General features: G+C 33.6%; 1 protein-coding gene across 1 annotated transcript; it reads right to left on the bottom strand.

The window, feature by feature from the left end:
- Window positions 7–3,837, bottom strand: LOC107607090 (protein NETWORKED 2A-like; the record flags this gene model as incomplete). The annotated part of the gene is made up of 2 exons (XM_021107774.1): window positions 7–1,195; window positions 2,110–3,837. Coding segments are annotated over 2 exons (2,802 nt in total), but the record flags the coding sequence as incomplete, so codon positions are not given.

Consider the following 14,633-nt stretch of genomic DNA (forward strand, 5'->3'; position numbering starts at 1 on the left):
GAAAACATACAGTAGTATTTAATTAAAAAGAAGTTTAGAAGCTATTCATATCCTAGCTATAGTAACTTTCACCTATTGTCACAATACCATTCTAGAATATTTCAAGTACATTTTAATGAAATCAATGTTGCAGTGTATGTATTGGAGATCCAGCCTCATCTTCCATGTCACTCTTACGCACGGTGGGATTTACACATGCAAATAGCGATTGTTTTTGCTTATGCTTCTTCAACTTCGCTCCAAACAACAAAGACTTCAATGGTACCCGAGGTCGCCCCGAATCATTTTTGGAGCTTCCATGGCTACTGCTTTTCTTGTTGGGGGCAATAATATGGTCAAGCTCATCAAGTGTTTTCTCAACATCATTCTTCATCCCACTCACAAGGCTTAGACCTGCTTGAAGCTCACTTGCAACAGTGTTGTTCTGTTGTTTCAAGTTCATAATCTCACCTTGAAACTTAGCAGCCTGATAAGGACTTATCGTTAGCTCTCCCTCGTTCTCTTCTTCTCCATTATTGTTGCTTGCTCTAATTATTTCATCATGCAAGTGGCACAAGGAAGAGTTCCTATCCTGCATCTCAACCTGCAACACCGTGTTGTGTTCGAGCCACAGCGATAACTCTGTTCTTATCTCCCGCAGGTGTTTGAATATCGGCTTAAGTTGTGACTGTAAATGCGTTCTTTTAGAAGAATGTCCTTCCGAGGACGATCTTGTATGACTTTCTTGTATGTGGCACAGGTCGGCTTTTAAGTCCTGGATTGAATTCTGGTACTTTTGAATCTGGTTAATAGAAGTGCCAAATCGGAGCCAGAATTCAAGACTCTTCTCTAGAATGTCATCCATGTCAGAGCGGAATTTCTTCTCTATAGTTGATAGCCCTTCCAGCCTTCCCTGACTCATTTTCAGATGCGACGAATCATCTTCCACCGGTGTGGTTTCTGAAGAAGGACTTTTTATTGGATTCGCATCTGAAGTAATTAATGGCGAATTCTTTTCAAGGACCGTCGGCAAGTTAGCTTCTTGCGCTTCGGCTTCTCGAAGAAGAGCTTCGTTCGGTGTGTATTTGTACTCTGTTGCCATGGTGAATGGACTTACATCAGAATTATCACCAGCTGAATTTGGACTGTTAAGCTTTTGATGTAAATAGATTATCTCTTGGTCCTTGTTGGCTAATGCATTCTTCAATTCCCTTAGCTGTTAGCAGCAATGAAAGCATAAAATTGAAAGAGTTCTATTAATATATGATTAGTGGATGCATTACGTGTCTATCAATCCATGTTTTTCTTTGTTTTTATTGAAAAATTAAGTTTCATTCATAGCTAAATAAATTCAAAGAAAACTAAAAATGCATTATTGGTTTAGTATTAGAAAAAATTGACACAGATCAAAAGTTGCATTTTTTCTCAAAGCAGGCAAGAATGTTTTTTTAATATAATGAAAGATAAATATTTGTTATCCAGAAAGATGAGAGGAAAAAATAAACAGGTTCTTTATTTTTCTTCTAAACATATTCAATTTCTAATCAAAATTAATTACTTACTGGTCTCTAATAATTTACTGTTTGTCCTGCTTTATAAGCTGTTAGAGATCTATAAATATTCAATCATGATTGGTGTAAATAAAAGATAACAATCAAATCAGTCATTTGTATAGAGTATATGTTAAAATACAAAATATAAATTAAAAATGAGTTAAACAACACATGCATTTATACATAAATACATGATGATTAATTTATTAGTTAACTTTTTTGAACATTTAGTATTTTTAATAAACATTTAACTTTCAAAGATTTATGTATCTTTATAAAAATAGTTAAAGACTTCAAAAAGATTTTATGAAATCTCATATATACATATATCAATCATGTTAGATATATACCGAAATCAGCCACTAAAATCTATCGTTAGTGTACAATACACATTTAAATATAAAATATATATTAAAGATTAGTTAAACTACATTTATAGTTATGTAAATATAGTAGCTGATTTTAGTATACAAATAGTATTTCTGATACATATATAGTTACCAATCCCTGAATCTACATCAAATTTATTGATACAACTATTATAAAGATTAAAATAGTTATATTGAGCATTGCTTACCTGAAGTGCTAATTCAAAAATGCTATCCCGGTTTTTCTTCTCCACATCATTAAGCTTAATCTTTACATCCTTATAGTCCCTTAAAACAGAAGTATACTCCTCCAGCAGAATCTTTTCTCTATCATCTAATCCACTTATATACAATTGCCTCCAGTCAGGTTCATCTCCCTTACCATCAACACTCTGCAAATCATGTGATTCAATTTCACCACCGTCACCACCCATATTCTGAATCCTTTCCGGAGTCACATCTCCGCCATCTTCTTCTTTTAATGTCGTGACATTCTCATCGAAAATTTGGGATTCATTTCCTTGTTTACCATCAAGATCATTATTGTTCTCGTTCTTGTACAGTACCATATTTTCTTCCTCCACATCTGGCTTCATGTTATTCAGTTTTTCAGAAAGGTGTTTAATGTCATAACTAGCCTCAACGAAGTGTGCTTTGATTGTATTGTCTTGGCTTCGGACGCTTCGGTTCAAAAGCTTTACTCTCCTCAATTCTTCCTCCACTTCTTTCAGCTTTTGGTTTGTAACTTCCGAACCTTCTATCAAACCATCCTTCTCCTCTTCCAACTTCTTTATATTTGTCTGAAGTTCATCTGTTTCTGATCTCAATCTCTGCACCAAACCTGTTTGAGACGAAACGGTGGTTTCCAATGTAACAACCTTACTGACAAGCTGATTAATCTTATCGGCCATTTCAGTCACAGTGATGACTTCACTTGAATCTTCCTCCAATTTATTTTCGTTAACTTTCGCTTGAATCTCGGCATCATCCATGTCCTTTTCTTCTTCTACTGGACTTACTGGTGTTACAATCTTGGATTCATCTTGGTTCATATATTTAGAGATGAATTTGTCTCTAAGAGACTCAAACATCTCATGAGCTTCCTTAACTCTTTCAAACTCAACTCTAGCTTCTTCGGATGATTGTGCTTGAATCTCCTGCAACTTAGCTAAAGTAACTTGACAAGACTTTAGAGCAGTGGCCGCCATTAAAGTTCGAGCTTCGTTGTCTTCGATGACGGTTCCAACACCATACTCATCTTGCAATCTGCTGACACTTTTTTGCATTGCCGTGATCCGATCCTCGATTTCCCAATACTGTGTATAGGCGCGCTCATACAAACTCCTAACAAACTCTTTCTCAGTCTGAAGTGTCAAAATATCTTTCTGAAGCTTGTCAATTTCACCGAGTGCTTGTTCCTTCGACAAACCGGAACCTGAAACTTTGAAATCTTTTCCGGAAGGGCTTGTAGTCCTCTTTGGCAGTGATCCTTTTCTCGAGAGCAACATGGATGGACTTCTGAAACAACCCTTCTTTGGGATATTTGGAACTTTAGGTATCAATGCTTCATTGTTATTATTATTATTAGTGCTTCTTCCATTGTTAGATTTTGGTGATAATGCATCATTTGATCCTTTCTCTTCTTCTTCTTCATCATCGTCGTCTTCTTCTTCTTCTTCAGTCCTATAATGAACTTGATCTGGGAACACACTTGCAATAGTGCGGTTCGCACTTTGAAGGTCCTTTGAAAGTTTATCATACCGCTCTGCTAAGGCTCTGTATGATCGGAAGCTTTCTTCTACAAAACTCACCAGCTCCGGCCGCTTCTTGTAATACATTTCTGCCCTCGTCGCAAACGAGTCCCCTTCATCTTGCAGGGTTCTGAGGGTATCAAATACCCTCTCCTCCATATCTGTGTTAAATGTTCTTAGGTTTAAATTTGATTATTCTCAGATAAACTAGAGTAACTTTACTTTGTTACAAAGTAAGATCTCCTGCGCTTACCAACACACTTTGGACTTTTAGAAATGATCAAATTGGTCAATTTACAAATCTTGAATCTCCTTAATTGGTTAATTGATTTTATATTAGTGAAGAGATTAACATGAATCCAAATAATAACACTTGTAGCACTTTAACATTTAGCATTGAATTAATAGCAGTTGAATTAGTGATTGAAGATCACAATTCATAAATCCAGCATTTGATCATTTCGAAAGTCGATCAATAACTATTTTGTGAGCATTGAAAGTTTTAGGAACTAAATTTGAGATTACCACTAAAATATTTGATTTGAAAAGAAAAAACGTACCCTTTGATTAAAATTTGAATAATGTTTAAAAGAATTTGAAACAACATCGCACCGGTTACTTTCTCATTAGTTTACGGAATTATAAAGCATAAAAATACTACAGCAAAAACCATTTTTGCAAACACAGCATTTGCTTGGATATTGTATCGTTATGCAGTAAACGACTATCAATGCAACTACAAAAACAACAATAACTCATATTCTAATACCATTAATGCATAATAATACTCATTGCATCATCTTTTATCGGTCATTATCATTGAATTTCTAAATAATACTCTTAAGAAAATGGTGAATATTAAATATTGAAGAGGAAACATCCACATTTGAATGCAACTAGGTTAAGCACCAAATTTTAATTTCTGAAGTTTGGACACTAATAGAAACTAGAATTTTGTGCGCACATCCTAAAGTTTCCAGAAAATTTGAAAACTATTACGTTTACCTAATGAGAAACAAAACGTAATATATATGTATGTATAATTTTGTTTCTAACAGAGTGATGAAGGAAACCAAAAAAGTGCAAAATGATTCTTGAGAAACAACACATGCTTAGAACGATACCTTGGATGCTTTGATCCAGCCATTTTGACTGTTTTGTCCTTATGTGGCTGGCCCACCACCATGAATATGCATTGCTTGCTGCCCTTTGCAACATTTTTTTCTTTCTGAAGGGTAGCAATCCTTTACACTTTCACTACATTGAGGTAAATAATCATTTGTCAATGGAGATTACTGAAACCGATGAAGTTACACAAACAAAATCAAAAGGGCCTACACACAATTTTTTTTCTTTTTTTCCGAATCACATACCAAAAGATGTGATGATTCTCACTGGAAAAAAATATGGAGAAAAGTGAAATTAAATGTGTATGACGAAAATGTCCTTTAGTGTGATTACACAAGGAGAGGAGGAGGATACTTTGCCACTAGCATACGTGTAATGTGTTACCACCCTTTAAGTGCTCAAATGTTGGAGAGATGCTAATTAAGCCAGATGAGAAATTTAAAAAAGAAATTACAATTTCATAGAGGAAAATATTGCTATGTAATAGAAAAAGACTTTATGTAGAAATTCGGTACTTAAAGTAAATTTTTACTCCCTTTTTAAAGGATACTTCTTTATCAAGGAGGATGGAGGGGCTAGATAAAATTTTAGAGGAAGTAGGAACTTGTTACCAGGTAGCAAAAACAAAAATGGAAAATTATAGCACTTAAATCAGTTTTTCTAACAGGAAGCTAACTCTTGGCCTTCTTTTTTGTGGGAGGGGTAAGTCTTGCTAAAGTTTGTCTCAAACTCCGAATAACTTCTACCAAGTACTAACAAATTTCATAACAAATTCCAAACCAGAAATTGGACAAAAATAACTCAAATGGCTACGGTAAAGTTAATAAATAAATAAATAATAGATCATCATAGACATATATATACATACACACAATAAAGATTGTCAACAAAAACACACACTAAATATTAAAACTGTTAAATAAAATACAGGGCAATTTACGCAAATAAAATAAATGAACAAAACCTTTAGGCAAATATAACATTGACAATTTCTAGACGCAAATGCAACAAACGCAACTGTATGTATGATTACGTTGAGGCTGCGTTACTCATAAATCGTAGCGGTTTATGCTCATATGATGCGAGACTCATAATCCGCTACACCCTCTAGCGGATTATGAAGAGTATGAAAAATCGGGTTGGCTTATGTTTAAAAAAATTACACTCTCTAAAACTGGGTTTGTTTTGCATAGAATAAAGGGCATTTTAAGCCATTTTAAGCCATTTTTTATGCAAAACAATTTAAAAAAAAATGACTTAAAAAATGTTAGGAGTACTATAAAAGTTTGTAATATCTTGATAATTTAGGTAAATACTGGTTATAACTATATATTTTATTAAAAAAATAATAATTGATTAAAAAAATTAATAATTTAAAAATTAAAAAAAATATATATTTTATTTCATGCATTAAAAAAATCTAACAAAATATTTAATTATGAGACTTCTTTAAAATATTAATGAGCTATCAATTCGAATTTTATACTGGAAGCAGTGACTTACCTCTATTGATGAACAATGCTCCTCCTCCAAAAATTCTTTCTTTTTCATTTTACCATTTTCACGCCTTTTAGTAACGTTCCATGTCTTTCTGAGGAGTTAATATCTAGCACGTTTGCTTAGTTGGAGAATTCTAATTTTTTTTGCTGTAAGTCCAAAATGGGCCTATTATTTTATTGCACCAATAAAATTTATCTTTTGAGAAAAAAATAAATTTATTTAAATTATACTATAAAAATTTTTTTATTCTATACAAAATAATTAAAAAATGGCTTAAAAGATGTTAGAAGTACTATAAAAATTTGTAATGTTCTAATGACTTAGGACATTAAAGAAATACTCTACATAGTCAATAATAATTTTAAAATTAAGAAAAATATTGTTATAATCAATATTTACCTAAATTACTAAGATGTTACACACTCTTATAGTACTCCTAACATTTTCTAAGTCATTTTTTTTAAATTGTTTTGCATAGAAAATGGCTTAAAATGGTTTAAAATGCCCTTTATTCTATGCAAAACAAACCCGGTTTTAGAGAGTGTAATTTTTTTAAACATAAGCCAACCCGATTTTTTACACTCTTCATAATCTGCTAGAGGGTGTAGCGGATTATGAATCTCGCACCATATGAGCATAAATCGCTATATGGTGTAGCGGTTTATAAGTAACGCAACCTCAACGTAATCCGCGATAGCCTGTAGCGGATTACGTGCAATTGAGTTCCGCTACAAGGTGTAGCGAATTATATACAGTTGCGTTTGTTGTATTTGTGTCTGGAAATTGCCAATGTTGTATTTGCGTAAAGATTTTGTTCATTTATTTTATTTGCGTAAATTGCCCTAAAATACATTTGCAAGAATAATTACATATTAGTTTTATAAGATTTTAAAACCATTCGTTATATTTTCCCATTTTTATCAGAGTTTATAGAAATAATAGAAAATACGAAATGTATAGAAGAAATGCATGGTATTTTTACCAATGTCTCACTGTTTATCAAAATGTCATTATTTTTAAATTATTTATTCAGTTAGTGTTATCAGAATTGGGACGGATTGATTGGTTTAATCAGAAAATAAGTGAATTGATGGTCTAGCCAGTTCGGATAGAAGCGCAGACCGAATCTACAATTGGACCGTCTTGAACCGGCCGGTTTGACACAAACCTGTCCGAAAATCGTCCGGTTTGAAGCACGAAGACACTAACTGAGACAATGCTTTTTACGTTGGAGGCACCAAATGAAAGAGCACATTACACGAGTTAGAGGCAAAAAAATAAACCACTTCTTTTCCCCTCCCTCTTACATTTTGACTTCTCTCTATAACAACTTATCAATTTTTTTCAAAAAATTTCTCTAACCTTTCTCTACAAAAACTAGATTATTTTAACTCTTCATTAATTGAGAGTGATTAGAACTTCTTGAAAAATGAGCACCATTAAAGAAACTCTTGTCAACTCTAGAAATATCCTTATAAATTGCATCCCACTAAAATTGGTAGATATGATTAGTGAAACAATCTGAACCTAGTATACTCTTTGTTGGAAGGTAAAAAATTTTCCTTCTAATTTATACTGTTATACAACAATTAATCGTTTTGATAAATCCATGTTCATTTCACCAATGACTTTCCTTTCCAAATATAAAAGCTCATTTGCTGGATCCACCATTATTCTTGACGTGAATGCATATTGAAAGTATGTTTCAAGTATGTCTGAAGTGCATTTTGCATCGTGAATCTAACACCACTTTCATCTTATATTCTCCAAATTATGTTTAGTCTATACCACCTTTTACATTTATTTTCATTTTTCATAGAAAAAAAGTAGTGTTACAATCTCCTAGTACCAACCATTAATACGAGATTTGGCCTTCAAGTATTCCTCTTTTGTCCCATAAGCTTCTAGCAACGTTTTCTCAATTGATTTAACGGTTTCCAAATCTAAACTCAAAGTTTCTTTGATCAAAATAAGGGAGCGATAACAAATAGGATTAGCCAGATTACTTAGAAATCAAGAAAGCCTTGCATATTCTTGATTTAGTTACTAATATATATAACTCTTTCTGTTATAGCGTTGTTATAGCACTTCTATAAATAGCTATTCAACATATATGAATGTGAGAAAAGAATAAAAAATCACAATAAATTCAATACAAAATTTTATTACTCAATTCTCTCCCTCTCTCTCTGTTCTATTCTGCTAAGCTTGAAATGCTTGTGTATTCTTCTTAATTTTTCACGGTTTCGTTCATGGTATTAGAGAGCCAAGGATCTTGATCCATGGCAGCACTCATTCCATTCCAATATTCAAACACCACCTTCATTGCTCCAGTTCTTGACAAATTTAATGTACACTCATACACAATTTGGAGGCAACTAGCTTTATATGTAATTAATGCAAATGATCTAGGAAACCATCTAATCAAGAGAAGATTCCTTAACAGTCCACCACTGATGCATACAAGCTAGTAGGTGCTAAATTCGCTGCATACAAAGCATGGAAATCAAGTATCATTACTTGATGACCTGATTACTTCTCTGGATTCATCATTCAAGAATAGAATGCTTGAATGCCATTTTGTTTATCAAGTCTAAGAAACTATCCATGATTACTTTTTCAAGATTTCAAGAATCAAAGTACAACAATTAAAGTCTCAATTGAAGTCTATCAAAAAGCATGGCTCCACTACTGTCACTGAATAGGTCATATTCTTGAAATTTGTTGATGCTATGGCCACTATAAGTCATATTCTTGCTTTAGATGATCACATATCTGCAATTTGTGATGAGCTTATTGAGGAGTATGCCAGGTATATATCAAAGATTATGGACAAATCTGGAACAATTTGTTTGATTAAAGCTGAATCTCTCCTATTAGGTCACAAGGATATGCTTGAAAGTTCTGGAAAACTAAACTTGGGCCATTAATTAAAGCCAATTGCACTCAAGCATTTTCATATGGCAAAGGAATTTTTGGTGCAAATTTTGGAGGTAGAAGAGGACGTTCAAGAAGATTCATTCATAGAGGTCTCTCCTCAAATCAAAATAATCATCCATAATGCCAAGTGTGTGGAAAGCTTGGTCACATTACTTTATCTTTATTTCAACAATTTGACCATTATTTTCAAGATTCTTCCCTGAGTTCAACCTCTTCTCAATCATCCTCACTTCCTCCACCTTCTTCATTTTATAATCCTTGAGCCTAATGGCAACTCCTTTTGCAATGTTAGAATCTTCATGGTTTCCATATACGGGTGCTAGCTACCATAAGACTTCATATGCCAGTAATCTCCTTTCAACGACTGAATATAACGACCCTGATCAGATTCTATTACGTAACGGTTCAAGTATGGTTATTTCTAATGCTGGTGAATCTTGCATTATGTCTCTTGAAAACAAAAGAAACTTTCTTAAAAAATTATTGCATGTTCCTAAAGTGACTCAAAATCTTGTTAGTGTGCAAAAGTTTGCAGCCGATAACAATTACTTCTTTGAATTCCGTGCTAACTTTGGTTGTGTTAAATGTCAGGAAACTCATCAAATCTTGCTTCAAGAAATCCCTAAAAATGGCATTTATGAATGACTCCACTTTAGTTCCTTGCACTTTTAGTACTCTATGTAATAACTATACTGTGTGGCATAAGAAATTGGGGCATTATGCTCCAAAAACCACTCTCACTGTTATGAAATTGTATAATGTACCTGTTCTTTCTCTTGATTCAATAAAATTGCCATTTTGTGATTCATGATATTTGGCCAAAATGCACTTAATGCCTTTTGCTTATGATTCTTTTAATTTCATTGCTCCTCTTGATATGATATATACTAACATTTGAGGGTCCTTTATCCACTACTTCTTCCCATGGATTTTATTATTACATATGATTCATAGATGCTTATACTCGCTACACTTCTATCTTCTTGCTTCACATAAAACCACAAGCATTACAAGCTTTTGTTCAATTTAAAAATCAAATTGAAATTCACACTTGCTTAAATATTAAAGCTCTTCAAAGTGACCATGGAAGGGAATATCTTTCTCATGCTTTCACTCATTTTTTAGCTACTAATGGTATTACACATAGATTATTTTTGCCCTTATACACACCAACAAAATGGTAGAGCAGAGAGAAAACATAGATACATTTCTAAAATTAGTTTAGCCATGTTATCTAATGCTTTTTTTATTTGCAAAATTGAGATGATGTATTTCTCTATGTTTTTACTTAATCACTAGGCTACCTTCTATGAATACTAAGAATGTATCTCCATATGAACTTACACATCATAATCCATTTGATTATTCTTTTTTGAAATTTTTTTGGTCTCATATTTTCCATGTTTAAAGTCTTATAATCCTATTAAATTTGATTTTAAATCTACTTTATCAGTGTTTTAGGTTATGCACGTAATCATAAAGGTTACAAATGTCTTCAACCAAATGGTAAAATCATAATTACAAGGCATGGATTATTGGATGAGAGTCATTTTCCATATTCAAAGTTCTTTTCATAAAAAACTACATCACATAATACTAAGCAACATTTTTCCCATAAAACTTTATCTGTTCCCATTATTATATTACCACCATCATTTAATGTTGAGTCAGCTTCCTTATCATTACCTTCTACTAATGAGAGTACCTCTACTATGCTTCAAAATTTTATGACTGAAACTAACACGCCACCACCTCTTTTCGTGGCTGACTCCACACAAGAACAACAAACCCCTCTCCTTAGCCTATACCCTCAGAATTAGTATCTGACTTACACAGCAAGTTATATTCTAATAGTATCCTTATTTCTGGTTTAGAAATTCAATATAGTGATTTTCATCCCTCACCAGCTCCCACAAATACTCATCCCATGCAAACTAGCGCAAAATATGTAACGACTCAATTTTTAGCATGTTATGACAAATGCTAATCGCCTGGTGTTACTTACTGGTTAACCTATAGGACTTTATACTTTGTATTTAGTTATGTAATATTGAGTTTGTCGCCCTTTTCGTAAGCAGATTTATGTAACGTTAGGTGTTTGGTTGACCTAGTAAAGCAGATAAATATATAGTAAATATACATAAGTATGGAAATAAACAAAGTATATCACATAATACCACTAAGGATTTATATAAATATGAAGATAGTAGCATCAGTTATACAAACCATAAGTTATCTCAACCCTGGCATAGACTTTTGATGGTAATCAGTGGCTAAGAGAAGGGGGTGGAATTTTAGACTCTTTTTGTTGAGTGTTACTTTCTGTCTTTTAAAATGGCCTTAGGAGATTTTTCTTCTTTTTGTCTCGTAATTAGTCAAGAGACATTTTCTTTTTGTCTCGTAACCAGTCAGGAGATATTTTTCAATTTTGTCTCCTACGCAACAGAAACAGAAATGGAGTAGAAGAGAGAGAAAAACACACCAAGAAGTATCTTGGTTCAGCTGCTAAGTGCAATGCAGCCTACATCCAGTCTCCATCACAACAATGATGAAATTTCACTATAATCATCTTGATTACAAACACCAATTCTCTCTAGGAACTACCCTTCCTATCCGGAACAAGTCCAGAATCTATCCCCAATCCTGAACTTGACTTGGTTACCTACCAAGCTTTCAACTGCTAAGTGCTAATCCAACTTGCAAGGGGATTCCCATAGAATCATGATACACAACACAGATGTACAAAGGACCTCTAAGACATTCATGACTTTTTCTTTAATTTTGTACACTTTGTCTTTTTTCGTTCACTGGCTTTTTCTTACAAACCTCACACTGTTTGTCTTTTTCACCATGAGACTCAGACAGACAAAACTAAAGAAAATACAAAATGAAACACATTGAAGGAGAAGAACTTCTGTTAGCTTGGGTAGCTATGAGAACTCTGTGCTTTCTCTTCTTGTCTCAAGCCTTGACCGTTCACCCTTATTATAGAAAGGGAAGCTTCCAAGGTTGAAATGGTTCAACCGAGCCAACATCTTCTTCTTCAAACACCAAAACCGGTTCAGACAGAGAGAAGAGAGAGGGAAAACCGAAAGCAAATCAACATGCAATTACCTCTCTCTCATCCCTTCTCATCAAGTTTCATCAATCTGAGCCTTCTATCTTGACTTTGTCCCCAAGAGAGATTTCTGACCCTTGATGAACCCTTGATCCTTGACAGCTCTATCTGCTCTACTTTTGCTTCTTCCTCCACGTAGTTACAGTAGCTACCTTCTGTGATAGATGAACAAAAAGTAGAGACGAGCTTCACTTCAGAGATCTTCCTCTCTGACCAAAACCGATTGATACCATTTGAGACATGGAGATCTTGAAGCTTCTTCACCACATCTTGCCTTTTGTGAAAAAGATCTTAGCCACACCATGCCTTGGATATTCTTTTTGCAATGGCCATCATCACCTTGGCCGATTTCTTGTTTATAGCTTCTCTGCTTCTACCTCCGATAGCTTGCATCTTCTTCTTTCCTGACAAATGAAGTGACCAAAAACTAGAGAGAGAAGAGAAAATGAAACACTGAAAGCAATGAATACAACTAATCTTAATTAAATCCCACTTTCATTTTCCTATGCCTAGTGGCGTGTAAAGCATTAAAAGCAATCAAATCAATGTAACTTTCTCTCTCATCTTACCAATGTAATTAAACCAAGTTAATTGAATTTGAATTTCATTCAAAAAGGGAAGTGGGTAACCGAGAAAAGCATGCATCATTGCTTTCTTTCTTCTTCCAATTTTCGGACCAAGCCTTGTTGGTCTTGCAATAAAGGTTAATTGGGCTTGCTCATTAATTCCCAGGCCCAATTAACATAATAATAATTCAGCCATAATGTTTAAAATATTTTTGTACCAAAGGCTGAATGTTTTATCAATATTTTGGGCTTTTTGTTACTTATGCCCATTGAACAAAATTCTGCACACAAAACAGAGATTATTAAGCAAATAATTTTGAAACCAAAATCAAATTAATAATTTCTAATAATAGTTTTTAACAATGTTTGATCATCATATTAATTTGGAGTTTTTCAAACTCATCAATCTCCCCCCTTGATGACAAACATTATTAAAAATTGAATTGAAAAAGGGTAAGGATTAAGAGTACTCCCTTGAAGATTTTGAATCCTCTCCCTTTCCATCTGTTACATAGCTCCCCCTTAATATGTGCCATTTTATTTGAGGAAGCATTACCTGTAACATACTTAAAAACCAAGCTTAATACAGATCCAAAATAAGCTTATAATGTATTCAACATATAGAACATAAAAAATGTTGAATAACTTGATTTTTGAGTAGATGTATAAAGATAATCAAAACCTGATTTATTATCTTCTAAATAATTTTCTGCTCATAAAAATGAACGCAAAGTATGCCTGAGTACTTTTCAGAGTACATTTCAACAAATAACCAAGACTCAACATACTTTATATTAACATGTTCAAAACAAATAATTCCTGTTAAAAATATTTCCTGCCAAACAATTCAATCAAGCAGAAAATCCAGCAATATACAGTACATCCAACATATCAGATTAAACAACATATTGGCAGGCAATCATTAGGCTGGAAATAGATCAGAGAAAAAATTAATCAGCTTAATCAGCCCCTTTTTCTACTTTTCTCCCCCTTTTGTCATCAAGAGGGGAACCAACAAAATAAAATCAGCAAGATGGATATACAAAATATTTGATTAACAAGACAAAAGAGTTCAAAGTAGCCAGGTATAGTCATCCATCAACAAGCAGTTCAAAAAACAGTACTAAAACCAAAAGAGCAGTAAAGTAGAAATTGTTCAAAAGAATGATCAACAGTGAGCCTAACAGTTAGGCATAAGACAGATTCACATCAGAGTCAGAGAGATCATTGTCTTTGGCAGAGTGAGCCATATCATTTTCAAAGCTCTTGAGCAACAGGTTGATCCTTTCATTGTATTTAGTCCATGCCTTTTCATTTTCGTAGGCCTGCTTGCGAGCTTCTTTACAAGAGCGCACCATCAAATTGGACATGTTTGAAAGCTCATTTAGAATGTCTTTGATTGATTCAGCAAGCTTAGATGGCTCAGAAGGACAACTTTCAAGCTCACTATCGAAAGACATGGAGGGCATAGAGCTTTTTCCCTTATTTCCTTTCATGGTTCCAGAAACTCTACCTCCTTTGATGGTAGACACCCTGTTTTCTACAGGCTCATTGATTAAATCAACATGAAAATGTTCAAAGATACATGTGAGAAAAATACCATAAGGCAGATTCGCCTTCTTATCACTGTGCACACAATCCACATGTGCCGCACCATTAAATATGCAAATGAAATAGATGAAGAAGTAAGAATAGTAAAGAGAACTAGGGTATCACAAACAGTTACTCTC

The sequence above is a fragment of the Arachis ipaensis genome, chromosome B07, assembly GCF_000816755.2.
Source record: "Arachis ipaensis cultivar K30076 chromosome B07, Araip1.1, whole genome shotgun sequence".
Lineage (NCBI taxonomy): Eukaryota > Viridiplantae > Streptophyta > Magnoliopsida > Fabales > Fabaceae > Arachis > Arachis ipaensis.